Source organism: Tursiops truncatus, chromosome 20, assembly GCF_011762595.2.
Source record: "Tursiops truncatus isolate mTurTru1 chromosome 20, mTurTru1.mat.Y, whole genome shotgun sequence".
Taxonomy (NCBI): Eukaryota; Metazoa; Chordata; class Mammalia; order Artiodactyla; family Delphinidae; genus Tursiops; species Tursiops truncatus.
In genome coordinates this window covers 8974086-9001812 of record NC_047053.1, presented here as the reverse complement: position 1 = coordinate 9001812, position 27727 = coordinate 8974086, and the positions used below count along the sequence as shown (strand labels likewise).

Sequence of the window (27727 nt, the reverse complement as noted above, 5' to 3'; positions counted from 1 at the left end):
GGCTGGGCCCGTGAGCCATGACCGCTGAGCCTGCGCGTCTGGAGCCTGTGCTCCGCAACGGGAGGGGCCACAAAAGTAAGAGTCCCGCGTACCGCAAAAAAAAAAAAAAAAAAAAAAAAAAAAAAAGTAGTTAGGAATTGACTAAAACTCAAGGGAGAGGACAGAAAGTGAGGCAAAGATAGAAGAGGAAAGGCAGGAGGTTTTGTTCACTCTGAAAAGGGGTTTGAACTTGACAGTAGGCAACAAAGACTTCTGGGGGGAGCGTGAGTGAGAGGTTGGACTGTTTTGTGTGGTACTCTGCCCTCCCTGTTGGGGAAGAGGAGCAGGGAGACCAGTCAGGGTGATGGTGGTCTGGACCAGAGTGGCAACAGTACAGGTGGAGAAAATCAGATGAATGTGAGAGTTTAGGAGGTCAAAACTCCAATGTTGATAACTAACTGGAGAAAGGGGTGGGGGCGGGTGCAGGAGAGGAGAAATCAAGCATGACTTCCTCCTTCTGATAGGAGTGACAGGATGGCTAATAGGACCATTCACTGGGATGAGGAAGTTAGCAGGAGGAGCAGGTCTGGACACGCTTATCATGTGAGCTGCCCACCCACGCGGCAGCTGAACAGTCGGATCTGGAGCTCCAGAAAGAGGCCTGGGCTGGAAGTAATGGAAGCCTTAGAGAGGTAGAATGACGGGGACAGTGGGCCGGAGACCACCCTGGCCCGATCCGCTGCGGATCCGCGTTCTCCCTCCAGGTGGCACTAAAGCCCCGCGCTTCTGAGTCCCCTTTTCCCAGACGCGCGCTCTCTGTACTCCGAGTGTTCCGCTGCTCTGGCGACTCGCCACCCCTAGGTCGCGCCCTCCTCGCTGGGCAGGATTTAGCTGGGGATTCAAACCCAGAGCGACCTCTAGAAAGCGTGTCCTAGTCGTCCACGCGGCTGGCACATTTTTGGCGGCTCAGGGGCCTCAGGACTGGTGACGTGGTTGGTGTGACCACCTGTCCCTCGGGCCGCCTCCAGGAACCAACGCGGGGAACCGGTGTAGGGGCAGGGCCAGATAGACAGTGCCCAGAGCAGGGATGCATGGAAAGAGGACCACCAAGGCCAGACACCCGACCCGCTAGGAACGGAATTTCCTGTGCCCAAGGCCATCTCCGCGTGGGAAGCGTGTCGCGGATCCTTTAAGGCTCCGTCTCCCTGCCCTCCCCCGCCCGGGACCGGCCGGGACACCCGGGACCTGACATTTGGCGTCTCCCAATGTGGGAGCTAAAAATAACCACTGTCGGTTACTCCAGGCCATTGCTCCGCACCCACCCCGCGCGCCGGCTCGCGCAGTTTTGGGCCGCCCGAGTTCTCTCCCGGGCAAGTGTACCTGGCCCGTCCCTTCCTCTCGGACCCCGCCGTCCCGAGCCGCCGCTAAGGGCTTTGAAGTCGCTTCTTCAGCCCCGAACCTTGGCCGGGGGGCGGAGTCCTCACACTGAGGGGAACTTGGTCTCCAGGGGTCCCAGGACCCCCTTTTCAAAACTTCCGGGACGTAGGCCGGCGGGAACCCGCGGGGCGTGTCTCGCCCGGCTCGCTGACGGGCGTGGCCTCGCTGGCCTACCCTACAGCAGGTGCCAAACTCTCAGCCTCAGGGAGGGGCGTGGCCTTCTGGGGTGTGCGGGCTCCCGGCCAATGGGTGCTGTGAAAGGCGTGGCCCTGGGGAACCGCCGGGGCTGCTCTTCGGGTCTTTCCCCCGCCGGCCAGGCTCAGCCAGATCCCCGGGAGCTGCTCTCTGGCTCCTCGGCTTGTGGCTGTGGGTCCCGCCAGGCTCGCCCTCCGCACAAAGCTCCGCGACCCCCATCGCCCCCGCTCCCTCTGCCCGCCAAGGCTAGGGCCGCAGACCCCCAGTCGCCTCCCTCTCATCTACGGCAGCTCGTGCATCTCCAGTTCCTAAGACAAGATGCCGTCGGGCTTCCAACAGATCGGCTCCGAAGTAGGGTTTGGCATGCGGGGGCGGGACGCGGACACGGGTCCCGCTTTTCTCGGGCTGGGGTCGCGGTTGGGGTCAGCTAGGGGGCGGTCCTTGCGCAGACGCAGGGGGTGGGGGTGGGGGACTTGCTATTTATACCCGGGCTGGACAACCCGTGACGGTCGGATTCCAGTCCCTCCAAGAGGCAGAGTGCGTCTGGGGGATTATTCGGGGGCTAGGACAGCGGCTGGATTCTGCGAGTCCAGGGTTCGCCCCCTTCTCTAGTTGGCGGCGAGTTGCGCCGGGATCGTGGACACTCTGCCCTCAAGAAAGCAGGTCCAGGCGGGTCTTGCCCTTCAGCAGCTGTCCGTCTGTCTCGGCTCGCCCGCAACTTTTCGAGGACCGGAGGTTCTCCGTAGGCCCACCCCCACCCCCACTCTTGTCAGTCCTCCAGGACGCTGAACTTTCCCTCGCCCCAAGGTTGGTGGAGGGGTAGAGGGGAGTGTCAGCCCTTCCTCCCCCAGCTCAGGTTTCCGTTTGGAGACAGTCTGTGCCGCCAGCGATCAGCCACCACCGCTACCGCACCTCATACCACCTTCCCGCCCCCATCCCCTGGGCAAGGCTCTCCCAGGCAAAAGCCAGCATGGCCCCCTGCCCTTCGTCGCAGCTTAGAGGGGGAAGGGAGGCCGGGGCGGAGACAGAGAAGGCCATAGGCCAGGAGGAATGACCGCGATGTCCTTTTGGGAAATGGCTTTCTTGAGCCTGTTGGGAGCTTCCAGGAGCCCGCGGAGAGAACCCCCAGATGGGAGGGGAGAGGACAGAGGCTGATGACGATAATGCACTTGTCACTTTATAAAACCAGCACTGTTGGGGACACTGTTAACGTTTGATTTTGATTTTCACACTTTCACTGACAGGTAGGCAAATTAGGCAACATCACCCCTATCTCCCCAGTTCAGAGTGGGGCAGTGACTTACCCAAGGTTACACAAATCTGAACTCAGGTCTTTTAAGCCCAAGCCTGTCCCAAGGTCACAGAGGAATTGTGAGACCCAGGTCCTCAAACATTTCTCTGCCTACTGGACTCAAACATCAGTTTCTCCTCCATGCCCTGGTACTCTCGGGTTCTTCCTGCTCTTGTTTACGTTGAGATCTTCAAGCGACTCCTAATATGGCCCACTTTCCCTCGCCCAACATGTTGGATGGAACCCAGCATCTCAAGGCTCCTGCTGGGCCTGGGCCCCTTGAGGAAGGAAAGATGCCATGATTCCATGTGATATGCCTCCTCTCTGCTTCCGCCTGCCCAGGATGGGGAGCACCCCCAGCAACGAGTCACTGGGACCCTGGTCCTCGCCGTATTCTCCGCTGTGCTCGGCTCCCTGCAGTTTGGCTACAACATCGGGGTCATCAATGCCCCCCAGAAGGTGAGGGGCTACAGCCGGCAGAGTGGGGGGCCCAGACAAGGCAGGGGGTGTCAGGAGTGAGCAGAGAGGGAGGAGTCTGCAGGGAATAACTCCTGTGCTGTCCCCTAGGTGATTGAACAGAGCTACAATGAGACGTGGCTGGGGAGGCAGGGGCCTGAGGGACCCGGCTCCATCCCACCAGGCACCCTCACCATGCTCTGGGCTCTCTCCGTGGCCATCTTCTCTGTGGGTGGCATGATCTCCTCCTTCCTGATTGGAGTCATCTCTCAGTGGTTGGGAAGGTATGAGGCTGGAGGGCAAGGGAAAACAGGAAGGGAGCCAGAGTACCAATGCCCTAACTCTCACAGCCCCACTCTTTGCCTGCCAGGAAGAGGGCAATGCTGTTCAACAATGCCCTGGCAGTGCTAGGGGGCGCCCTCATGGGCCTGGCCAAGGCGGCTGCCTCCTACGAGTTGCTCATTCTTGGACGGTTCCTCATTGGCGCCTACTCAGGTACCCGCGGGCACTGTGGTCCCGCCCAGTGCCTTGCTCTCCTTCACTCTCCCTGGGCTTGGGGGTCAGAGTGGGCAGCTGCCCTCAGAAGCTCTCTCCTTCCCTCTGCCCAGGGCTGACGTCGGGGCTGGTGCCCATGTACGTGGGGGAGATCGCCCCCACTCACCTGCGGGGCGCCTTGGGGACACTCAACCAACTGGCCATCGTCACTGGCATCCTGATTGCCCAGGTGACTGGACCTGGCCTCATGGGAGGCTGGGAAGGGGGTTGGGGTGGGGCTCTGGGGACAGGCTGAACGGCTCCCACCCTTCTGCCACAGGTGCTGGGCTTGGAGTCCATACTGGGCACTGCTACCCTATGGCCACTTCTCCTGGGCATCACTATGCTGCCTGCCCTCCTGCAGCTGGTCCTGCTGCCCTTCTGCCCAGAAAGCCCCCGCTACCTGTACATCATCCGGAACCTGGAGGGGCCCGCCAGAAAGAGTGAGCTCCCGTGCCGTCTTGCTGGTGCCTGTCCTCCTCCCAGGCCCCCTCCCTGCCCTCTCAGACCTGACCCTACTCACCTCCAGGTTTGAAGCGCCTGACAGGCTGGGCCGACGTGTCCGAAGAGCTGGCTGAGCTGAAGGAGGAGAAGCGGAAGCTGGAGCATGAGCGGCCACTGTCCCTGCTCCAGCTCCTGGGCAGCCACATCCACCGGCAACCCCTCGTCATTGCAATTGTGCTGCAGCTGAGCCAGCAGCTGTCGGGCATCAATGCAGTACGTATGCAGCAGCCTCCAGGAAGGGCAAGGGTCAGGGAAGAGCCTGAGAGGAGGGAAGAAGGGAGCAAGCCCCCTCCGTTAAAATTCAGGGTCAGTCCAGCTTGGAGTGGCTGCAAGGGAGGGAGGGACACATCCCTGCCATCCCCTTTTCTTCTCGCCCACCTCTAGGTTTTCTATTATTCAACCAGCATCTTCGAGACGGCGGGGGTAGGGCAACCAGCCTACGCCACCATCGGAGCCGGTGTGGTCAACACGGTCTTCACCTTGGTCTCGGTAACTACTTACCTCTGGAAGGGCCCCCACCATTGGTTTCACAACCCTGGGCTTCCTGGAGATCCAGCTCTTGGTTGGCCCCACCCACCTAACCCCTCCCACTTCCCAAGCCTTAAAGGCCCCTTGCAAGCCCTGACTCTCCCCTCAGGTGTTCTTGGTGGAACGGGCTGGGCGCCGGACCCTCCAACTCCTAGGCCTGGCAGGCATGTGTGGCTGTGCCATCTTGATGACCGTGGCTCTGCTTCTGCTGGTGAGGCCTAGGGAGAGGGAAGGGGACCCGTGGCCCAACCCAGGGGAACTGCCCCAAGGGGCTCTGTGGGCAGCCAGGGCCATGCCTCAACATACATGCCTTTGATCCTGAGGCCAGGCCGTATGCCAGGACCGTGCTGCCGAGGGACCCAGGCTGCACTTCCTCCTCTGGGTGGAAGCTGTAGCACAATCCTGGCAGCCAGGGAGGAGAGCCCCTGTCAAGCCTCAGGACCAATAATTCCTAAGGACCCAGCTCTAGAACCAAGTGGGAATCCACAGTCATAAGAGCTGGGAGACCACATGTTCCCTCTGCCCTGAATTGGCAAAGGGTGGCCAGCTGAATGTCAAATGCTCAAGGACCTATTCTAACCAAGGGTGGCCAGCCCCCCGTGAGCAGCTGGTAGGGGTAGATGCCAGTTTGCTGGGTTGAGGGCAAAGGAAGATCCAGAAAGACCTGACCTGAATTCTCCACCCTCCCTGCCTGGCCCCCAGGAGCGGGTTCCAGCCATGAGCTATGTCTCCATCGTGGCCATCTTTGGCTTTGTGGCCTTCTTTGAGATTGGCCCTGGCCCCATCCCCTGGTTCATCGTGGCCGAGCTCTTCAGCCAGGGACCCCGCCCAGCAGCCATGGCTGTGGCTGGTTTCTCCAACTGGACGTGCAACTTCATCATTGGCATGGGTTTCCAGTATGTTGCGGTAGGTCCCCTGCCCGGTCCCCATCTCCCACATGGTCAGCCAGAGGATGGCAACTCACACTCACAACTAGCCCAGTTGCTTTCCAGTCAGCATTTCCCCCTTTCCCCCGCCCATAGAGTGCTGGTCTGGGGGTCACTTTGGTGGACCACGTGGGTCCGGAAGACCACCTGTTCCACCAGAATCAAAGAAGGGAACTGACCTAGATTGGATAACAACAGAGGTTTCTTCAGAACAAACTAGTGGCATAACTTACTTAGACTAGGAGTAATATTACAAACTTCATATTAATACTGCAAATGGCCGGGAATCCACTCTGACTTCAGTGACTCAGGATGGTAAGAGAGGGAGAAACCAGGAGAGTTGGGGTTCAGAGAATTCTTTTCTCACTAAATTCTCCCGGTAATTTCCATTGCCCCGCAAAGGAGCCACCTGCTCTGTGCAGTATCCCTGTGAAGGCTTTCGTCCCTGGCTTGCCGGAGGCCACCCGTTCCCTCCCCTCTGTCAACACCTCTTTCTCCACTTGTCCCAGGATGCTATGGGTCCCTACGTCTTCCTTCTATTCGCGGTCCTCCTGCTTGGCTTCTTCATCTTCACCTTCTTAAAAGTGCCTGAAACCCGCGGCCGGACGTTTGACCAGATCTCAGCCGCCTTCCGCCGGACACCCTCTCTTTTAGAGCAGGAGGTGAAACCCAGCACAGAGCTTGAGTACTTAGGGCCAGATGAGAATGACTGAGGGGCCAAGCAGGGGCAGGAGAGCCAGTTCTTCAACCCGCCCAGAGACCCCCTCCTTTCCTCTGCAGCACTTTAACCCTCTCTTCCCCATTACTTCCAGGGTGGAGAAACCCCCTGCAGCCTGGTGGAATTGGGAAGCTGGAGGGAAGGGTGGTCTGAGCACCCCCCTCATTCCCCTCGTGTGACTCTTGGATTATTTGTGTTGTGGTTAGGCTGTGGCCGTGGGGTGGGCCATTCTCCCTTCTCATCCCCTCCTTCCTCTGTAGCCCACCCGCACCCCGCCCCAGCTCCAGGATACTTCCGCCCCGGCCAGAGTAGGGGGATTATAGGGAGGAGAGGCTCTAAGACTGACTTTCCGGTGGGCGTGAACTGAAGCCAAGAGCAGGACTGGAGAAGAGATATCCAGTTCCTGCCACCTTGGACTCCTCCCACTCTGGCACTTTCTCTGAATTCTTGCCACAGACTCTGGGTGAAAGGGGGGGGGGTCTGTCTTGTCCCCTCCAGGGCAAAGGACGCACCCCTCCCAAGGTCTAACCTCACCTCTCTCACTGCAGGCTCAGTCCTCTTGCTCGGGCTTCTGGGGTGAGAGGGAACACACGTCCACACGTGGGGAGAGGAAGGGACAGCAGGCGCCTCTCTAGACTCAGGGTTCCGGGCCCCACCCCAGCTGCTCCCCAAAGCTGCCAGATGGGGGCCCCAGCTCTTTCCTCCTCTCCCATACCGGGAGGGTGTTGTACCCAAAGGCTTTTGACCAACTAAGGGAAAGAGGGATTTGAAAGGCTGCCTGTGAACACTGGGCTGGGAGGAGCCTTCAGATATTTTTGTATATGTTTGGAAAAGAAGGGGCAGGGAGAAGAAACTGAAGGTCTGTTGTACTAAATGTATATATATAGAGATCCGTATATAAAGTTACTGTATGAGATGAGCGTCCTGTCATGCGAAGACACTCCGGGATGGGCTGAGGCAGGGACCATAGCCACCCCAACCCCCATCTCCTCTCCATCCTGCCTCAGCTCGAGGCCGCAGAACCCTCTGGATGCTGTCACTCACTCACCCCCCGCCACCTCAAGAGTTGTAGTCACTGCTTTCCTTAACGGTAGTAAATGCTCGGTAAGGTGACGCTGCAGGTGCCAGACGCTGCTCTCGGCACTTCAGGAAACACTCATTCTGCCAGCGAGGCATTAGCCCCGTTTCACAGATGGGAAAAGTCAACTTCACAGGGATGAAGGCACTTCTGCAGAGCTGTACAGCTAGAAACGTGGGCACAGGATCTGAGCGCAGGCCCTGCCGCCGCCCCCTCTACAGTAAGTTACCAGCGAGGCTCTGAACAGAAAAGAGGCAGAGACCAAGACAACAGGAAAGCCTGTTTTTGTTTTTACTGGAGGCTCAGGTGGCACATGACGGTTCATAAAATGGCTTCAGAGATAGGGGGTAGTGGGGAAACAAAAAATAAACTGGGAGGGGAAAGAAAAACAACCAGGAGGAGGTAAGAGCTGGCTGGTTCCTTCTCAGCCTGATTTAGGGGAGGGAGTTGGTGACTCTGAACTATAAGGATGGATCCCTTCCTTTAACCCTTGGTCAGGGAGAGAAAAAAAAGCCAAAGGCTGTTGCTTTGGCCCTCCTGAGTCTCCAGGAAAAAGGGGAAAAGCTGGTGTTTCGATGTCATGAATTGTGGGAAAGCGGAGAGGGAGGTGCTGGGTAGGATCCAGGTCAGTTGGAAAAACTGGCAGATACCTGAGAGGAAGAGAGACCGAAAAATCACGACCAGCAGCTTATCACCACCCAGCCCCATCCCCACCCTCTTGGTACCTGTCCTGGGCCTGCCACTCACCAGATGGTGGCTCTGGGTGTCCTTCGAGTTGGAATCACTCCGGTATGCCAGTTGGGGGGTCCCCACTGTTGATGGGGGCCGAGGTCTAGAGAGAACAAGGGTGGCCGACTGAGACCCTCTTGTCCTTTGGAGCCCCCAACTTCAACCTCCTCCCACCTTTTCTCTTCCCGTTCCTCCCCCAGTTCACATCCACAGGCTGGTGCTGGGGCTCCCAGCAGAGCTGAGAGGGAGTCTGCAGGGGGTGACGTGGGCTCGACCGCCTCTGCTGGGGTTTCCTGGTGGGTTGGGGTGCCCGCCAGGCGTGGACCCAGCAGCACTGTCTCTCGGGTGTCAGGCTGCGTGAAACAGGGTGGGTGGGAGCAAGGCCAGGAGGAGGGGGACAAAGAGAGGGAAGGGAAAGGAAAAGAAGACAGAAGTGGGGGAAGAAGGGAGACAGGCAAGTTGGCCACAGCCTTTTCCTTCATTCTCCCCTGCCACACACGGACAGTCCAAGGTCCTCACCTCTGGGGCTGTGGGCCGCCCGGGTCCAGGGGGCTGCTGACGTCTCCGCTGGAAGTAGGGGCGGTTTCGTGAGCGCTGGGGCTCAGGCCGGGAACCGTCAGTGGGGCCTTGGCTGGGCTTGGTCTCGCCATCCCCACTTTCTGTGGTGGGCTGCTGGGGTGGCCTGGGGTGGAAAGGCCTGGGGAGAAAAGTAGGGACCCTGAAGGGACAGGAGCCCTGTGTGGACCACGTCCCTCCCTCCCAGGGCCACCCAGCAGAGGTGGACCAGGCTGCCTCTCCGTCCCCACCCCACCCCAGCAGTGCCTGCTAACCCCTGGGCACCTCAGCAGTAATTGCTCAGCTACCCAGCCCTCATGACCACTGGCTTCAGGGCCATCCCCTTCCCATCCTCCTGTCCCCATACTGGCTGGCAAAGGGGAAGACAGAGCCCAGGACAGGGAGTCTTACCTTCGGTACCTGGGCCGGAATCTGGGTGGGGGTACCCGCTCATCTCCCTGCTGTTGGTCCCCCTCCAACGGGGCTCTCTCTTTGGGTTCTGCCCCATCAGTGCCCTGGGAACACACAAAGGCCCGGGTGAGCCGGGTGGCACCAGCTGTCCAGGCGTCTGCAGCTCTTCCCAGGCCACCATTCTGCTTCGTCTGGGGACTCTGGTCTCCAGCCTCACCAACTCTCGCAGCTGGTTCCCACGTTCCCAGTTCCCCTCACCTCTATGGGCGGCTGCTGGTTGGGGGGCCGAGGGCCTCGCACAAAGCGCCGTCGGTAGAAGAAGGGCGGTGGGCGCCGTCGTCTGGGCCGCTGCCCGGAGTCTTCAGCACGCTCCCCTTCGCTGCCTAGTTCTGTCCGGCCCGATGGAGCCTCTGCCACCATGGGTGGCGGGGCAGCTGGGCGGGGCCGGGGGATGAATCGGCGGAACCTACGTCGGTTGGGGGCATAGCGGCTGCCCTTCACTGGCACCCCGCCGGGCCCAGTTACATTAGCAGCTTCTGCGCCCTGCAGGGGGAGGTGGGGAGGAACGGGTGAGAACCTGCTCCAAAAACCAGTGCGCAACCTTCCCAGTCTTGCCTGAATCATTGTCTTCCCATCCTTCCAGCTAAATGCCCCTTTCCAGCTTTCCTCCAGGTCCTATAACTTCTACTTCTTTCCACCCTCCCCAGAGAAAGAGTGGCAGGTGTTTGGACCCTTCTAGGAGGGACCACATCTGCAACTGGTCCTTTTGAAATAGCTGCCACTGGACCCTCTTGAGGTTTAGCCTGGAGGTGGGGTGGGGAGGGAGAAAGAGGGCTGGCAGTAGGTGTCTGTCTCCGGGAGGGCTGATTCTGAGAGAAAAATGTGGGCACGGGCCCCGCGTGGAGAACAGGCATGGGAGTATTTGGTGAACTATACAAAGAAACCCAGATACTGCTGACTGGTGACAGCGACACGTTCTTTAGGACATCCCTTGGAGTGGCCAGAACGTTAAGGATGACAAGGTCTGCGTGAGGACACAGTCCTGGTCCTACAGCCTGGGCCGCTCGGCCAGAGGAGGAGCTGGCCTGAGGAGGCCAGAGCCTCAGGGGACTTCCAGGCCACCCTCCCACGGCTTGGCGGGCTCTCCATCCCACCGCAGCCCTCGAACCTTCTCTCCTTCCACGACATCGAACTCCACAGTCTCCCCATCTCCAACGCTGCGCAGAAACTTCCTCGGGTTGTTTCTTTTAATAGCTGTCTGGTTAGGGAAAGGCCAGGAGAAAGGTGAGGACAGCCAGCCGGGAGTTTCTTGCGCCCCTGCTGGGTCCACCACCCAATTTCATTCTTTTCAAAATTTTATTGAATACTTGTGGGCTGGGGCTGGAGGGTGGAGCAAGGAGAAGGCAGTCAAAGTTTAGCGGGGGAAAAGCCACAAACTAGCGGCTTTCAAACAACTGTGCAGTTCACCATGGTCCCCAGAACACACTCCCTCCTCCCCCACCCCTCAAGGATTTCAAGAAGGGAGGCAAGAAACATGAACTCAAAAGCAAAACAAAAAGCTGAGAGAGTCTTAAGTTGCAAAGTGGGTAAAATGTACTGTGCTTCTTACCTCAATCCCACTGAGAGCGCTCTCCACCAAAGCAGTGGTTCTCAAACTGTGCGTGCATCACAAACACCTGGAGAGCTTGTAAAAACAGGCTGCTGGTCCCTCCCCCAAGCCTGATTGATTCGCTAGGACTGAGGTGGGCCTGAGAATTTGGATGTCAGGTGATGCTGCTGTTGCAGGGACCACACTTTGAGAACCACTGCACCCAAGTAGCGCAAGCCTGTGTCCTGTCCCTTGGACACCGCCTGTAATTCATTCTAAGGGTGTTCACAGGTCCCAGTAGGTAGTGAGCGTGCCATGCCCAGAGGGCAACAGGTACGTTTCTTACAGAGACAACCCAACACAAGTGGGGCCAATGCAGTTAATACAGGCACCTGAGGCGGGTGGATGGGGGAACTATTTCCGGGTAGGAGATGAAAGCTGGAGAAACATGATCTGTGCTGCTAAGGATAAGGGCAAAAGCCATCAAAGAGGGCGGGTTCCTCCTCTCAGAAAGTCAACCTAGCTCTTACCTGGTGAACAAAGACATCCTCCTTGGTGTCATTCCTGCAGGACAGGATGGGTTGTTAGGGGGTGACTTTGGTAAGGCGCTCACCTCCACTGAAGCCTCCCTAGCTGCCATTCCTAAGACTTGTGGCCCCATCCTCTCCACCTTCCACGGCAGCTTGGGGTGAAACAGGGCCCAGGGAGTGAGACAAGAGCCAGCGGGGGCCCCCTGAAGCTGGTATGAAGCAAATATCCCTAAAACCTCCATGAAAAACCTGGCTTCACGAGGAAAGGGCTGTGGGGGGAGGCAAAGGCACCTTGAAGGAGCTGGGCCAGATTTCACCTGCTGAGCACTCCACCCTCTACCCCAGGGCACCTTAGAACCTGGTGGTGCTGGGTATAACTGTCCCCAGCCAACAACCCCTCTTCCCCAACCCACATCACGGGTGGAAAATTCCACTCGGTTTCCTTCCTTCTATAGTCAAGGAGGGAGAAAGTGGGGACAGGAGTTGAGGTGCAGAACACGTTTGAGGAGGGGAAAATGGGTCAAGAACTTGCTCCAAACAGCCACAAAACTGTGTTCTCAGCCTGGAGGTGAACCCCAGGCCCCCTCTCAACACACCAAGAAATCAAGGATGAGAGAGAACATTCGATCTGTCACGACCTTGCCTATCACCCCAGTTTATCCTAGCACCCCAATGGGGGAGGGGGGAGGTCTTCCCTCAGAACCTCCCAGGAGTCCTCATTTCCAGAATTAGAGAGGGACCCTTCCCTAGAACAAGTGTTCTAGCTTTAAAGCACTTAGATCTGCACAAAGGTCAGCCTGCTAAGAGGGAACTGGGATCTCCCAGGAGGTCTGGGCTCGGCAGGGTGCCTGGGCTGGGGAAGGCCCTCTGGCAGAGACCTGGCTCCGCTCAGAATCCGCCACTACGCCCCGCCCAGTGCGGGGGCGGGGGTGGGTGGGTGGGTGGGAGGGGCTGCGGAACTGAAGGAAAGCAGCAGCCTCGGGCTGTGCTGGCGCCTCCCTTCCCCAACCCCCACCGGACGCAGTCCCATCAGGTGGGGGATTCATTCAACGAGCTAACAGCTCCGTTAGGGAGATGAGTTATGAGAGTGCTAAGTGTGCTGCCCTAAACAGGAAATGAGTGAGGATTCCAGCCCGGAGGCACAGAGAGCAGGTACATTCTGCCACAAAGGCGGCGGCAAACTAAACCAGAAGGTGACCCAGACAGGCTTGGGAGGGTCAGAACCAGGTTTGCCAACTTCTTAGATCATTAATCCTCTGCTGCCCTTGAAGATGTGGAGGCGGCTTCGTCTTGCCCACATCTGTGCTGTGGTTAAAGACTTTCAATCAGCGTCAGCTGGACATTGCAACCATGTGCCTTGGTAGGGGTAGGGATGAGGCTGGAAAGGTGTCCAGTCCCACAGGCCAGTTTGGAAGGCACCCATTCCACCCCCTCCCTGGGTTCCTCAGATACCTGTTGATGAATCCGTAACCATTCCGCACGTTGAACCATTTGACAGTGCCCAGGACTTGGATTGCTGCCAGGCAGGGATGCAGTGGGGACAGTAAGATGGGGAGAGAGATGGAGTTCGACTCAGTTTTGAGACACTCCAAAATCTAGTCTACCTCCCTATTACCTATTAAGCTTAACTTCACGCCAACCAGGTTTCACCCAGTAGCTTCAAGGCATTCTTACCCCAGTTCCACTACGTAAATGGAAGCGCCCATACAGGGGGGCTCAGGCTTTCAAAACTTCCGATTCTAAGGCACGTTCCTCACATCCTACAAATCAAGGCCCTTCACCTAGAACCGGGTACTCACCTGGTCCACGAACTTCCGCCCTCAGGTCATAACTGAGGGTCTCTCTAGCCCTCCCAGTGTAAGGGTCACTAGTGCACTTGCTTCCTGGTCCCAGAGATTTACCTAACACTAACTCGAGTCATCAAGGCCAAAAGTCTCCCGCCCCGGGGGCGTGGCCAGACCCTACCAGACTAACCACGCCCTCCCGCCCAAGAACTGCAGGATTTCCCACCAGGGGAACCCACTTCGGTCCGCTGGCCTCAGCCTAGCTAGTCCTTTGAGTCTCGAGCCAAACCGGCCTTCGGCTTTCCGGACCCCACCGGGGTCCACGATGCCCCTCCCCCAGCCCGCCGACCCCCTTAGAGCAGCCCTGGCGCGCGCCCCGCCCCTCACCCAGCACCGGCTTGTCCGCCTGACTCCGGGCCGGGGGCGCGGGGGTCCCCGAGGCCGCCGTCGCTGGGTTGCCAGGGGTGCGGGGGCCCGGCGCCGAGGGGGTCCCAGCAGCGGGGCCCGAGGAGGCTGCGGCTCCGACTCCGCCCGCCCCGCTGCCTGCTTTCTGCGACTCCCCTGCGGGCACCGGAACCACCACCGCTACCACCCCTGCCGCCGTCGCGGGCACCGTGGCCGCGGGGGCCGCTGTCGCCACCACTGCCGCCTCCGCCTCGCTCATCCCGCCGGGCCCAGTACCGGCCCCCGCCGCCACCTCCTCCTCCTCCGCCGCCACCGGCCCGGCCCCTCCCCCTGGCTCGCGAACCCACTGCCAGGCTTGGTCCTCGCGCCCCGAGCCTCGCCTGCACGCCGGCAGCGGGCCCTGAGCCGAGGCCAATCGGAGCCCGCAGCCGCGGCGCGCGCAGGCCCCGCCTCCCGGCCACAGGCCAATCCTAGCGAAGCTACCCCCCCAGGCCAGCACGCCGGCCCCGCCTCCTGAACTTGGCGAGGAGGCCGAGGCCCCCGCCCGCAGCCTTGTAAGTACACCTGGGCCCCGCCCCGTTGCCGTCACGTGACGCACCACAGCCCAACCCATTGGCCGACGGCCTCTTTCCCTTCCCCCCGCCCCTTTCCACCGGCCGCGGGAAATCAAACGGGCTGGTCGCGCCCCAACCGCCACCTGGCCTCTGCACGAAGGGCGGGGCGGGGCGGGGGGCGCAGCTCCAAGGTTGCCTCTGACGACCCGGGCGGGGGGCCTGAGCCCGCAGCCTCGGTCCCGGCTGTGAGCGGCACCGCTCGCTTCCACTCTCGAGGCCACGCTTGCCCGCACAGCGCCAGGTGTGGTTGCTTTCTCCCAGCCCGCCCGACCCTCTCCCTAGAGGATGACCCACACACCCTGGCCTGCGGGATCAGCCCGCGCGGCCAGCCAGACTTTCCCAGCTCACGGTTGCTCTCACAAGCCGAGGACTCACACTTTAGTTTGTTTTTGAGGTATAATTTACATACAGCAAAATGCACAACTCTTCGCTGAGTTTTGATAAACGTGTTCATCCTTGTAATCAACACCTTAATCAAGGTGTTTTTCCCTCGCTCTGGGAGGTTCCCTCGAGCCCCTTCCGGGCAGGTCCAACCTCCGCACAAACCACCGCCGTTCTGATGTTTTCCACCCGAGATCAGTTTCAGGGTCCACAGTGCTGGGCGCTTTGGTCTCCGGCTAGGTGGGGCCTCCGTCTCCAGCTCCTCGCCCTCTCCCTGGCTGCTCCCTCCGCCTTCTTCCTTTTATCCAACTGGCCAGGCTCTTCGGACTCAAGGCAGTTTCGTCTGCCTCCATGTCTCTCAGGGTGACTTGGCTTCAAGTATCAGCTTACATTTCCCTCCTCACTATCACTTCTTTACTTTTCTCATGGCATTTTTTGAAATATGAAATTGCTTATTTATACTATTCCTGCCCACTCCGAAACTCTTAAGCCGTGAACTCCACAGCAAAAACCGTGTAGTTATGCCTGACTCCTGGAACAGTGCCTGGCATAACACTGGCACGTAATATTGCTTGAGCAAATGAATGGTCCCCATTCCACAGATGAAAAATCTGAGGCCCTGTGCGAGGCTTGCCCCGGGTTTCTCGGGAGTCCAGGTGTCCGGCCCGGGAGACGCTATCTCTCTCCCAGAAAGATGCGGCTCCAGAAGCCGCTCCCGCCGAGGGCCGTCTCCCCGACCCGGGCAGGACGCGTATTTTTAGCAGGGACAGCACGCCCCCGGGCAGCACACGTGCCCCCAGGCTCTGCCCGGCCCCACGTGCGCTTCCGCAGCCCCGAAGTCCCCCGCCAGGCCAGCGTCCGCTTTCCAGACGGCGGCCGCTGCCAATCCCGGTGCCGGCGCGCCCTCTGCCGGCCTCTTCGGGAGGCCGCCCGCCCCGGCTTCCTCTCTCTCCTTCCACCGCTACCCCGCTAGCCCCGCCGCTCCCACCCTTTCGCAGTTGAAGATTCTGTTTCCCGGGGCATCGGGCACCAGAAAAAGAGAAAAGATGCGAAAACAACTAAATCAAGGCGAGGCCGTGAAGGATAAAGAAATGACCACCCTCTTTTAGACTATTAAGGACCAACTTACCTGTATCCAGCCCTGAGCTCAAGGAATTCGAGAAGCATGAGACCAAGGCTGGGGGGAGGCAAGCAAGGTAACTCACAGTGTGACCCCGGCAACCAAAGAATCGCGTGGAAGGTACAGAGGGAGCTCAGGTGTGGACTGGTTAACTGTAAGGTTAGAAGGTGAGAGAGAGGAAGCTAACAGAAAGGGTGAGCCCTATTTGTAGTAAAATTAAAAATATGTCAGGAGATCAAGGGTGCTGCAGGAAAAGTACATTTGGCCGACAGCACCGAGACATGAAACAATACTTAGACATACAACAGTTACATACTCTCTATCCCCATGGATAAGAAGTAGCAGATGCCACAGAGATTTGCAATTAATATCCCTGTTCAGTTGAAGGGTTTGTGCATGTAATTTTCTGGTTATTTAATTTCACACACACACACACACACACACTCACACACACCCCACAAGGCATACGGGATCTTAGTTCTCCCACCAGGGATCGAACCCGTGCCCCCTGCAGTGGAAGCCCAAATTCTTAACCACTGGACTGCCAGGGAAGTCCCTATTTAAATATTTTTAAGTACTATAGATAACAAGGGCTCCAGGCATTCTTGTGAAAAGCCTTCCTCCTCTTACTGTCCCTCTCTTTCTGTCATTTCCTGCCCACCTGCAATCTGGCCTATCTTGTTCACTGTTAAAAATAAATAAATAAATAAAACAAAACCGCTACCTCCTAACTCTTGCGCTACACCTCTCCATCAAATTAACACAAAACTTCCTGAAGAAAGGCTCTACTGTCTCTACTTCCTCATCTTTCTTTCACACCCCACCAACCCAAACCTGGTTTCTGTCCCCATCACTCCACTGAGATGGCTTCACCAATGGTCCACACCCTCTTCTTAACTGAGACATTTGGGGCCTGGTTTTGGGTTCTCTTTCAACTCCATCTGCAGAAGTGGTCCTGCCAAAGCTTCCACAGCTTCACCTTCCCCCATGCCCTGATACCTCTCCTTCTGTGGCTTGTTCTCCACCAGCCTCAATCTTTCCTGGACTGTCTTCTCCTGTCACCCCCCCTTCTATAGGTAATTTTATCCATTCCCCTGGTTTTGGTGACCATCTGCTACTGATGGCTCTTAAACCCGTGTGTCTCCAGCCCTGAGTCTTTCCCACCTTCTAGCAGACTCTGAGCCAGACATCCTCTAGCCAATTGCTTCTCAGGCTTCTGAAACGTAAGTCCTCATCCAGGCTCCTCTTTTTCCCCCTCCCATGCTGAGGTATGTCGCCACTTACCCACAATCATTCCTTAGTGCCCATTCCTCCTTTGTAGAACAGTTTCCCCTGGATGCCCAGGCTCAGCACAGCAAAGGTGAAGATTTATGGTATCAAACTGAGATATGTGAAAGATTTACAAGATGCTGTTGCCTCGCTTTACCCTTAGTACCAAACACTACCAGCGACTTCCGCCTCTAACTTTCTCCTTGCTGCCCAAATCAAGGTCTATTGCTTCTTCTGTCTGCTAATACCTGCTCTCTTATTTCTCAGCTGCTACCAAGAGAGTGTTCCATACCTACAGCCCCTCCCTCTCTTGCCCCATTTGCTCTTTAGCTACTGTTAGCTCTGCCCTCTCCTTTTCCAGGTTCTGCTAGCACTCCGCCAAATCCTTGACCTTTTCTCTGCCCTCTACGTCCTGTCCTACCTACTATATCTGATATTACTTACTGCCTCCTTCTTGAAACCTCCTCCTTGTATTTTTTTTAACCTAATTGCAGTAAGAGTCAATATTTATTGAGCACTAAGTATGTGCCACATGCTGTGTTAAACACTTTAAATGTCTTCAGTCATTTACTCCTTCCAGCAGCCCTGAGAAGTGGATACTAGTATAATTATCCCCATTTTCCAGATAACAAAACAGAGGAATAGTGAAGTTGAGCAACCATCCTAAAATCACACAGCTCTTGAACAAGCCAAGCTGAGAATCCAGTGCAGACCAGCCCAACTCCAGAGGCCATCTTCTTTCTTTTTTAATATTTACTTATTTATTTATTTTGGCTGCGCCAGGTCTTCATTGTGGCACGCGGGATCTTCGTTGTGGCATGTGAACTCTTAGCTACGGCATGTGGGATCTAGTTCCCTGACCAGGGATCGAACCCGGGCCGCCTGCGTTGGGAGCTCAGAGACTTAGCCACTGGACCACCAGGGATGTCCCCCAGAGCCCATCTTCTAAGTCGCCAACCTCCTTCCACTGTGCTGGGACTATACTTTCCCATCTTCCCCAACAATCCTTTGACCCCCACATTCCCTCTAGTACTTTCCATATGTCAGGCTTTTCCTTCGAAACTAATTTTTTTTAATTTATTTTTTATTGAAGTATAGTTGAATTACGATGTTGTGTTAATTACTGCTGTACAGAAAAGTGACTTGTATACATTCTTTTTCATATTCTTTTCCATTATGGTTTATCACAGGATAGTGAATATAGTTCTTTGTGCTCCACAGTAGGACCTTGTTGTTTATCCATCCTATATATACCAGCTTTTGAAACTACATTTCTTAAAAGACTGTTTCCATCACCCAGGCTCTGCTTCTTCCCTTGGGAGGGGGGAGGGGCATGAGGAAAGACACTGACATCTGCCCTGTCACTTAGTTCAATGGACCCTTTTTTTGCCCTTGTTCCTCCACCTCTGTCTATGTGACAGATGTAACTGGAGACCATCTCCTTCTCAGACTTCTTCGTGGGCTCCTCAAGCTTTTATTTGCTAGAGTCCCCAGTTCTTCTGTTCTGACTCTGTCACCTTTGGGGAACTTGTCCACTTCCACTGCTTCAGCTATGACCTGTTACAGGTAGAATTGTGTCCCCCAAAATATACGTTGAAACCCCAACCCCTGGTACCTGTGAATGTGACCTTATTTGGAAATAAGGTCCTTGCAGATGAAATGAAATCAAGATCAAGTCACTGGGCTGGGCCCTAATCCATATGACTGGTGTCCTTATAAGAGGAAACTACCACGTAAAGACAGACACATAGGGACAATGCCATGCGATGACAGAGCAGAGACGCCAGTGCTATAGCTGCAATCCAAGGAGTGCCTGGGCTACCAGAAGCTGAAAGAGGCAAGGAGGGATCCTCTTTTCAAGACTTGGAAGAGAGGGCAGCCCTGCCAACATCTTGATTTCAGACTTCTATCCTATAGAACTGTAAGAACAAGTTTCTGTAGTTTTCAGCACCAAGTCTGTGACACTTTGTTACAGCAGCCCTAGGAAACCAATAAACAACCCAAACACAGATGACTCCCCAGTCTATGCCGCTAGCCCAGACCACCCTCCCGAGCTCCAGATCTGTGATGCCCAGCTGCCAACTGGAACTCTCCGGGGTCCCCTGTCTCGGGAAAGGGCTCCAGTATATCTGGCTGTGGTGATATGCACTCTGCTGTGCTTACCTGTTTCATGGTCTCAGCATTTCTCACCTGCATCCTCCAAAATTGCCCCCCTCCCATCCACTTTTCACGACGCACCCCACAAGCAAAATAGCCTCCCAGTCATTCTGTCCTAACCCTGCCTTTATTTTCACTGTAGTATTTATCAGTACCTGATAGTTTCTTGTTTTTAATGTATATAAGCTTGGGTTCTTGGCTGGCTTCTTCACTGCTGTATTCTAAGCATCTAAAACTGTACCTGGCATCTGGTAAGTGGCCAGTAAAGAGTTGACTGAATGAAAGAAGAAAGCCAGAAAGATCTTTCTAAAATGCTTTTTTTCCTCAGTACAGATCTGTCGTCACAGAAAGTTCTAGCAGACAGCACTGTTACACAACGCTCTCTTTCAACCTCAACTTCCATGATACTAAATCCGTTCTCAAAGTTCCAGGGATTCCCTGTTTGAATTAACTTCACTGACATTTATGGAGTACCTTCCTCCGACCATGTGGTGGGGAAGGCAGGGTGGATGGAATGATCACCACAGCGCTCCTTAGCAACTCTGTGTGTCTTCTAAAAATAGTTCAGGTGGGGAATTCCCTGGCGCTCCAGTGCTTAGGACTCTGGACTTCCACTGCAGAGAGACTGGGTTCGATCCCTGGTCAGGGAACTAAGATCTCATAAGCCGGGTGGTGCAGCCAATAAATAAATAAATACATAAATAAAAATAGTTCAGGTGGTTTACAATAAAATATGCCTGTTCATTTATTTCCTCAACAAGCATTTAGTGAGCACTTTCTGTGCGCCAAGGTGCTATAAAAGGTGCTGGGAAGACACTTATTCAGTGGTGAATAAGACACTCCCTGCCCTCACACCACTTACAGTCTAGTAAAGGAGGTGATGAAATAAGTCAACAGATACACATGATAATAACAGATGTAATCAAAGCCATGAAGGAAATGCACAGATTGGTGTGGTGTGTAGGATAGGAGGCTGTAAGGGGATAATCTAGAATTAGGCCACCAGGAAGACACTGCTGGGAGATGTGTCACAGTTTATGCTGTGACCTGAAGGATGAGAAGAAGACAGCCAAGTGTTGGGATTAGGGAAGAGAGTTCCAGGCACATGAAAAAAAAAATTAATGCAATGGCCCTGATGCAGAAAAGACATGAGCCTATCAGAGGAAAATGTTTAGTGAACAAGGTGGAGGATGAGATAGGCAGGGCCAGATTAGCCAACGCTTTGGAACCTGGATTTTATCCTAAGAGTGATGGGAAGTCTTTGAAGGGTTTTATTTTTATTTAAAATTTAAAATAAATTAATAATTTATTTGGCTGCGTTGGGTCTTCGTTGCGGTGCGTGGGCTTCTCATTGCAGTGGCTTCTCTTGTATCAGAGCACAGGCTCTAGGCATGCGGACTTCAGTAGTGGCAGCACACAGGCTCGGTAGCTGTGGCTCACAGGCTCTAGAGCGCAGGCTTGGTAGTTGTGGCACACACACTTAGTTGCTCCGTGGCATGTGGGATCTTCCCAGACCAGGGCTCGAACCCCTGTCCCCTAGCACTGGCAGGCGGGTTCTTAACCACTGCGCCACCAGGGAAGTCCCCTTTCAAGGGTTTTAAAAGGGGGAATGAGTGATATGGTCTAATTTATTATTTTTTAATAAACTTTATTTTTTTTAATTAAAAAAAATTTTTTTGGCCACACTGCATGGCTTGCGGGATCTTAGTTCCCTGACCAGGGGTCCAACCTGCGCCCTCGACAGTGAAAGCACCGAGTCCTAACCCCTGGACCACCAGGGAATTCCCAAAACTTTATTTTTTAAAGCAGTTTTAGATTCACAGCAAAATTAAGTGGATGATACAGAGATTTCTCGTATACCCTCTGCACCCATGCATGCACAGCCTCCCCTACTTGACTTACATTTTAAAAATATTACTTGGCTGCTCTGGGGAAAATAAACTGGAGGGAGGCAGAGGTGATGGGGCCGCGGATTAGTGAGGATGGAGAGAAATGGACGCGTTTGAAGTACATTTTGGAAGTAGTGTCTGCAGGGCTTGGTGGTGGACTGGAATGCATCACGGAATCTAGGGTTTTAGCTTGAACGTGGGCAGATGCTGATGCTATTTATTTCCACGAGAAACCCTGGCAAGAGGAACATGGTCAGGGGCTTGGTTTGGGGCTTGTTTGAAACACCCAAGAAGAGCGCTCAGGCAGGCAGTTTGAGGGATGCGTCTGCAGCTCAGGAGAAAGTTGAGGCTGGAGCCCCGCGCAGATGGGAGTTACAGCCCTAGGTCAGGCTGAGCTCCCTATGAAGTAAGTGTTGAACTCTCTATTGTCACAGATGAGGAGATAGTTCCAGAGAGGCTAAGTGACTGGGCCAAAGTGATGTACCGAATTGAATCTCGGAGACAGAGTTTTGGGTGAAGTAGAAAAGAATAGCCTTATTGCTTTGCCAGGCAAAGGGGGACACAGCGGGCTCATGCCTCTCAGAATTGTGTGTCCCAACCCATGAGGAATTGGTGAGGAGTTTTTATAGCAATGGATCAAGTGTAGGGTTGCTGATAAGATTAGAGTGTGTGCAGGGCTTGCACTCCTTTCATCTTGTCTCAGGTGGTCTCCTAATTTTTTTTTTTTTTGGCCTGGCATGCGGGATCTTAGTTCCCCGACCAGGGATTGAACCTGCGCCCTCTGCAGGAGTCTTAACCACTGGACCAGGGAAGTCCCTGCTTTCCTAATCCTGATTGACTTCTCTGGTTCCTTTAATGTTGCCTCAGGTGGTTTCTTGGCTGCCTCTCCCTTGTCTCTGTCTGCATCCTCTCCCTTCCCGAGGAGCAACTGTTTGAATCTGCCCTTTGGAACCCAGGGAAGGTCATGGAGGCTGGAATCTGTTCCCTACAAACAAGAAACAGGGGACAGAAAGGCTTCCATGCCCAGGAGCCCCACAGGGTCCTGCTCGGTTTCAAAAGCTACACAGTGTGAGTGGCCCAGGAAGGGGAAGGGCATGACTGTGTTGGGAGGTGCAGGAGGCCTGCAGAGGCTCTGGCGAGGAACAGCTGGGATGGGGAGGTTGGAACCTAAATCCTGCAGGCCTCGAATCCAGGCAAAAATCCTGTCCTGAATCCAGAGGCGCCTGAATGATGTCTAAAGCGCTTTACTGGGTTCTTCTCGGTGGAATTGACTCTTCTCAGAGGACTAACCCCTTTGGTGAGGATTTAGTCCTCCCTGGCAGGCTGCAGAAGACAGGGGGGGTAGTTTGGCCAGATCAAACTCTGACATTACAGCTCAGTCTGGGGAGCCCAAGCAGCCCCTAAGATGGGCTACGCAGATGAACTGCAGGGCAGACTTGAGGAACTTCCTCTTCAGGGTTGGCAGGAGGGGAGACTCCCTCCTCTCTAAACAGGCAGGAGATGGGCCTCAAGCAGGGGGAATCCTCTTTCTTTCTTTTTTAAATTAAATTTAATTAATTAATTAATTAAGGCTGCATCGGGTCTTAGTTGCGGCACGCGGGATATTCATTGAGGCATGCCGGATCTTTCATTGTGGCAAGCGGCCTTCTCTCTAGTTGTGGCGTGCGGGTTTTCTCTTCTCTAGCTGTGGCACGCGGGTTCCAGAGCGCGTGGGCTCTGTAGTTTGCGGCACGTGGGCTCCAGTTGAGGCGTGCGAGCTCAGTAGTTGTGGCGCAAGGGCTTAGTTGCGCCTCTGGAATGTGAGATCTTATGTCCCAGACCAAGGATCCAACCCACGTCCCCTGCATCGCACGGCGGGGAAACTTCTTTCTTGTCCAACTTCCATCTCTAAAGCTGGTTTCCCCTTTGTGAAACTAGGAGTTCGTGAGTCCCACTCATCTCTGAGTTGCCCAGTCCCCTTTTCCTTCAAAGAACAAATTGGGGGCACCAGTGCCAAGAAGAGTCAGTTATTTTAAGCTGAACCGAGCATCGTAAAGACGAGGAGAGGTGAACACAGGAGAGAGAAGGGCATGCAGGTCTTGGACCTGTTTCCTGGCAGGTCAGGACAAGGTGGCTCTGATGTGTGCCCTGAGTAGACTCTTTAATCTCTAACTTCAACTCACATCTCACTGTTTTTGATTTCGTTTTGTTTTTGAGATATAATTGACATATAATATTATATTTGTTTCAGATGTGCAACATAGTGATTTGATATATGTATAGATTGCAAAATGATTATCACACTCTATCTAGTTAACGTCCTTATCACACTATATCTAGTTATCATCCATTACCACACATAGTTACAATTTTTCCTTCTTCCTGTGATGAGAACTTTGAAGCTCTACTCTTAGCAACTTTCAAGCATACAATACAGTGTGATTAGGTATAGTCACAATGCTGTACATTACATCCTCAGGACTTTTTACTTTATAATTGGAAGTTTGTACCTTTGACCCCCTTCACCCATTTCACCCACCTGCCACATCTCACTGGTCTTTTTTTTCCATGCCACATGGCATGCAGGATCTTAGTTCCCCAACCAGGGATTGAATGCATGCCTCCTGCAGTGGAAGTCTTTTTTATTTTTCCTCCACATTCTCAACTTTATTTCCCATCCTAGTGATGGCTCCTCTGTACAGTGTAGGAAAGGGACCCCCACAGGGGTGCGGAGAGACAGTGTAGGCCGGACTTGACCGTCGGTGAAGGTGACGAGGATGACCAGAGACTGGCAACCACACAACAGGAAGCCAGAGGTGGCCCTTCCAAGTCTCATCAAGGACCCAGAGTGGGTTTCAGAGCCCCAAGGGCCTAACAGTACGATTCCCAGAAGCCATCAAGGAGTGCCCAAGGCCCCAGTGAGGCCTAGAGGGCCAGGGTGTCTTTGATGAGCCTGCGCATGGTGTTGGTGACGGAGGAGCCCAGGGTGTCGGTGATTTGGAAGGAGATCTTGTAGAGGTAGGGCTGCATGTCCCGCAAACCTGTGTCACACACGTTGTCCACCTGCGACTGCGAGGGCATCTTGGACGTGTCCTCGTGCCGGTTCATCACCTCTACAATGTTGGTGATCTTCTTGCAGAACTTCTCACCCACCTTCTCCCGGCAGATCTGCCGCCCCCTGCTGTGGAAGTCTTAACTACTGAACCACCAGGAAGGTCCCCTCACTGGTGTTTTTTTTTTTTTTTAATAAATTTATTTATTTATGGCTGTGTTGGGTCTTCATTGCTGTGCACGGGCTTTCTTTAGTTGTGGCGAGCGGGGGCTACTCTTTGTTGCAGTGAGCGGGCTTCTCATTGTGGCTTCTCTTGTTGCGGAGCACGGGCTCTAGGCGCACAGGCTTCAGTAGTTGTGGCACGTGGGCATAGTAGTTATGTCTCGTGGGCTCTAGAGCTCAGGCTCAGTAGTTGTGGTGCACGGGCTTAGTTGCTTCGCAGCATGTGGGATCTTCCCAGGCCAGGGCTCGAACCCGTGTCCCTGCATTGGCAGGCGGATTCTTAACCACTGCGCCACCAGGGAAGCCCCCCTCACTGGTCTTAAAACCCTCTTTCTTCTTGATTCCCGCTGAGCATCTGGCAGTTTCTCTCGGGCTCAGATTGCTACCCCTCCTCATTCATTCACTCATTTATTTATTCATTCTATAAACATTCAGAGCTAGCCACGTGTCAGGTTCTGTGGTGGGTGTGGGGACTACCCTGCTCACACAGAGCTCAGCGTCTGGAGAGGGAGACAGACATATTGTCTGTAGGACAGGTGATGGGTAGGAGTGAGCACAGGGGCCATGAGCAGAGAAGATGCCATTCAAATTAGCCTGGGAGTGTCAGGATGGCATGGGCTGGAGGTGAAGCCAGACCTCAGTGCTGAAAGGCACACGAGAAATGGCCAGGTGGAGAGAGGGGAGGAAGGAATGGGATTTGGAGTGACCAAGTGACTGTGGGCCAGTGCACGGGCCCTGGACCCAGGATGCAGGAAGGGTAGTCCTGTTTGAGGATTGAGGCCCTAACCTACCCCTTGGATCTTCCTTCTCTCAACACAGAGGCCATCTGCCCTTCAGTTCCTCTCTTATACCTTGAGATATTCTTTTTGGTTTTTTCGGCCTCGTGGCTTGTGTTCCCGACCAGGGATTGAACCCAGGGCTCCTGCAGTGGGAGTGCAGATTCCTAACCACTGCACCGCCAGGGAATTCCCCTTTGAGGTGTTCTTTTCATGGGTCTAGACCAGCCAAGAAGGGTTGACACCCAGCTAATTTTGCTTTATCCCTTGCCCAGCAAGTTCCCAGACCTTCCCTCACCCTGTTGAGGGCCGATCTTTCTCCAGGTTCCTCAGCTCGGGTGTCTCCCTGACAAAAGAACTGCCGGGCTTCCAGGCTGGGTTTGGCCCCTCAGGGTGCTCACTCAGCCCCCACGTGCCCTGCTGTCGGCCGCATGGCTCTGCTCTGCAGTTGCCCGGCTACCTTTTTTAAAAAATATATTTATTTATTTATTTGGTTGCACCAGGTCTTAGTTGCAGAAGGCGGGCTCCTTAGTTGTGGCATGCAAACTCTCAGTTGCGGCATGCATGTGGGATCTAGTTCCCTGACCAGGGATTGAACCTGGGCCCCCTGCATTGAGGGCACGGAATCTTAGCCACTGTGCCACCAGGGAAGTCCCCTGGCTACCTCTTCAGTCTGACCACAGGGCTTGGCCCAGAGCGAGCCTCAGTTTCTACCTGGAGAGTGAATGACTGAGCAAACGAATGATCTAATGCTCTAGAGTCATTTGCGATGGGCTCACTGCGTTTCCTTCTTCTGTGAGCTGGGTCCCTGTTCCGTCCTCAGACCTATTCCCTACTTGCTTGGTCCAGTTTCTAAGAGACTTTCTGGCTTCTCTCCCTAGCACCTGGGTTCTGCAAGGCCTCTGGGAATGGTGGGGTGGGGAGAACTCCTGGGCCTTTCCTTCAGGCCCAGAACCACTCCAGTCTCATTCTTCTCCATCTCCACCCTCTTTTTCTTAACTTCCACAGGAGCAAGGTCAAAATCACGGAAGATCCCTCAGGCATTTTCTCAGGGCTTCTCCTCCTACTCTCATACCAACTGCTCTTCATAAACCCATCAGTCACTGGTGGTAGACAGGTACTGGCCTGAGCACACGGGCTAATGTTATACATTTGTTTATTATCTGATAATCTCCTCCTCCCAACTGTGGGGCAGGGACCATAGTGCTAATCTCACCACCCTTGTATCCCAAGTATCTGACACTTAATGGACTCAGTAAATATGAACTGAATGAATGGATGACTGAGTGAATGCACTCAAGGTTTCTCCGCTGATCCCAGCAGCTGAGTGCTGTAAGAGCGGGTCCAGGAACGTCCCGCCCCCTCACCCACACCTAAGCGTTACCCATTTGCTCATCCTCAAGCTTCACTTCGTCTGTTTGACTTTTTTTTAACTTTGTTTTGTTTTGGCCGCGCCACATGGCATGTGGGAGCTTAGTTCCTCCCTCCACCAGGAATCGAACCCACGCCCTCAACAGTGAAAGCGCAGAGTCCTAACTCCTGGACCACCAGGGAATTCCCAACAACACATTTTTTTTTTCCATCAATTTGGTAAGAGTTTATTTAGGTTTTCTATTTCTTTGATTTAATTTTGATAAATTGTATATATGTATACACATACATTATATATTTCAGGAAATTGTCCACTTAGACTGTTTACAAATGTATTAACAAAGAACGGTCTGAAGCACTTTGATTATGGAAAATGTCAAACATGCATAAGGAGAAAAAAGAGTATCATAAACCCATTTCCCATCCCCTAACTTTAGCTTTATCTATACCTCTCCCCACTTCTGCCTCTCATGTATTATTTTGAGACAAACTCCAGAGATATCATTTCACATGTAAATAGTTCCATATGTACTGTTAAAGACGACTTTAAAAAATAACCTCATATTAGCACACCAAACAAATGAATAATTTCCTAATATAAAATACCAGTGTTCAGACTTCTAATTGTCTCTTAATGTTCCCACCCTTTTGTAGTTTGTTTGAGTCCAAACTCACTCATTTGACTTACATTTTTTAATCTGTAGTTTCCCCTGCTGGTTTTCTTTTTCCCTTTGTAATTTATTTATTGAGGAAATGCTCATTTTTTTTTCTTTTGTTCAGCAAGTCTTCTTCATAGTTTGTCTTATAATGGTTTCTAATCTCAGCTATAGTTGATTTATGACCTTTTCCACTTCTAACATAGTTTATGTCTTTTTTTTCTAGGTCGATCTTGCCAGAGGTATGTCTATTGTTATTATTTTTTTAAAACAAAGGACCAGCTTTAGCTTTTCCAACAACACATTTTTAAAGTAACAGCTTTATCAAGATATTCATATACTAACAATTTAATTATTTAAAGTGTACAATTCGATGGTTTTTTTTTTTTTTTTTTTTTTTTTTTTGCGGTACGCGGGCCTGTTGTGGCCTCTCCCGTTGCGGAGCACAGGCTCTGGACGCGCAGTCTCAGTGGCCATGGCTCACGGGCCCAGCCGCTCCGTGGCATGTGGGATCTTCCCGGACCGGGGCACGAACCCGTGTCCCCTGCATCGGCAGGCGGACTCTCAACCACTGCGCCACCAGGGAAGCCCCA

General features: G+C 54.2%; 2 protein-coding genes across 7 annotated transcripts; one reads left to right on the top strand and one right to left on the bottom strand.

The window, feature by feature from the left end:
• The first annotated feature begins 714 nt into the window (after positions 1 to 714).
• On the top strand, positions 715 to 27507 carry SLC2A4 (solute carrier family 2 member 4). 6 transcript variants are annotated; one of them, XR_012328854.1, is made up of 12 exons: positions 715 to 1962; positions 3245 to 3361; positions 3470 to 3642; positions 3729 to 3853; positions 3967 to 4082; positions 4173 to 4335; positions 4422 to 4609; positions 4781 to 4885; positions 5034 to 5135; positions 5627 to 5830; positions 26116 to 26697; positions 27361 to 27507. XR_012328854.1 is itself a non-coding variant. In XM_073798506.1 (11 exons), the coding sequence occupies exons 1-11, from the start codon at positions 1930 to 1932 to the stop codon at positions 6933 to 6935; spliced, it is 1599 nt and encodes a 532-aa protein (XP_073654607.1). In that variant the 5' UTR covers positions 722 to 1929; the 3' UTR covers positions 6936 to 7516. The 6 variants fall into 6 exon arrangements, 5 of the variants coding, with proteins under 5 accessions (XP_073654608.1, XP_073654607.1, XP_073654610.1 ...); XM_073798506.1 differs by lacking the exons at positions 26116 to 26697; positions 27361 to 27507 and adding an exon at positions 6663 to 7516 and having other exon boundaries at positions 722 to 1962; XM_019926782.3 differs by lacking the exons at positions 26116 to 26697; positions 27361 to 27507 and adding an exon at positions 6360 to 6802 and having other exon boundaries at positions 726 to 1962.
• Positions 7915 to 14012, bottom strand: YBX2 (Y-box binding protein 2). The gene is made up of 9 exons (XM_033847440.2): positions 13631 to 14012; positions 12912 to 12975; positions 11460 to 11493; positions 10510 to 10599; positions 9600 to 9884; positions 9342 to 9445; positions 8895 to 9072; positions 8394 to 8478; positions 7915 to 8296 (listed from the first exon to the last, which is right to left on the bottom strand). The coding sequence occupies exons 1-8, from the start codon at positions 13905 to 13907 to the stop codon at positions 8428 to 8430; spliced, it is 1083 nt and encodes a 360-aa protein (XP_033703331.1). The 5' UTR covers positions 13908 to 14012; the 3' UTR covers positions 7915 to 8296; positions 8394 to 8427.
• Positions 27508 to 27727: the final 220 nt, after the last annotated feature.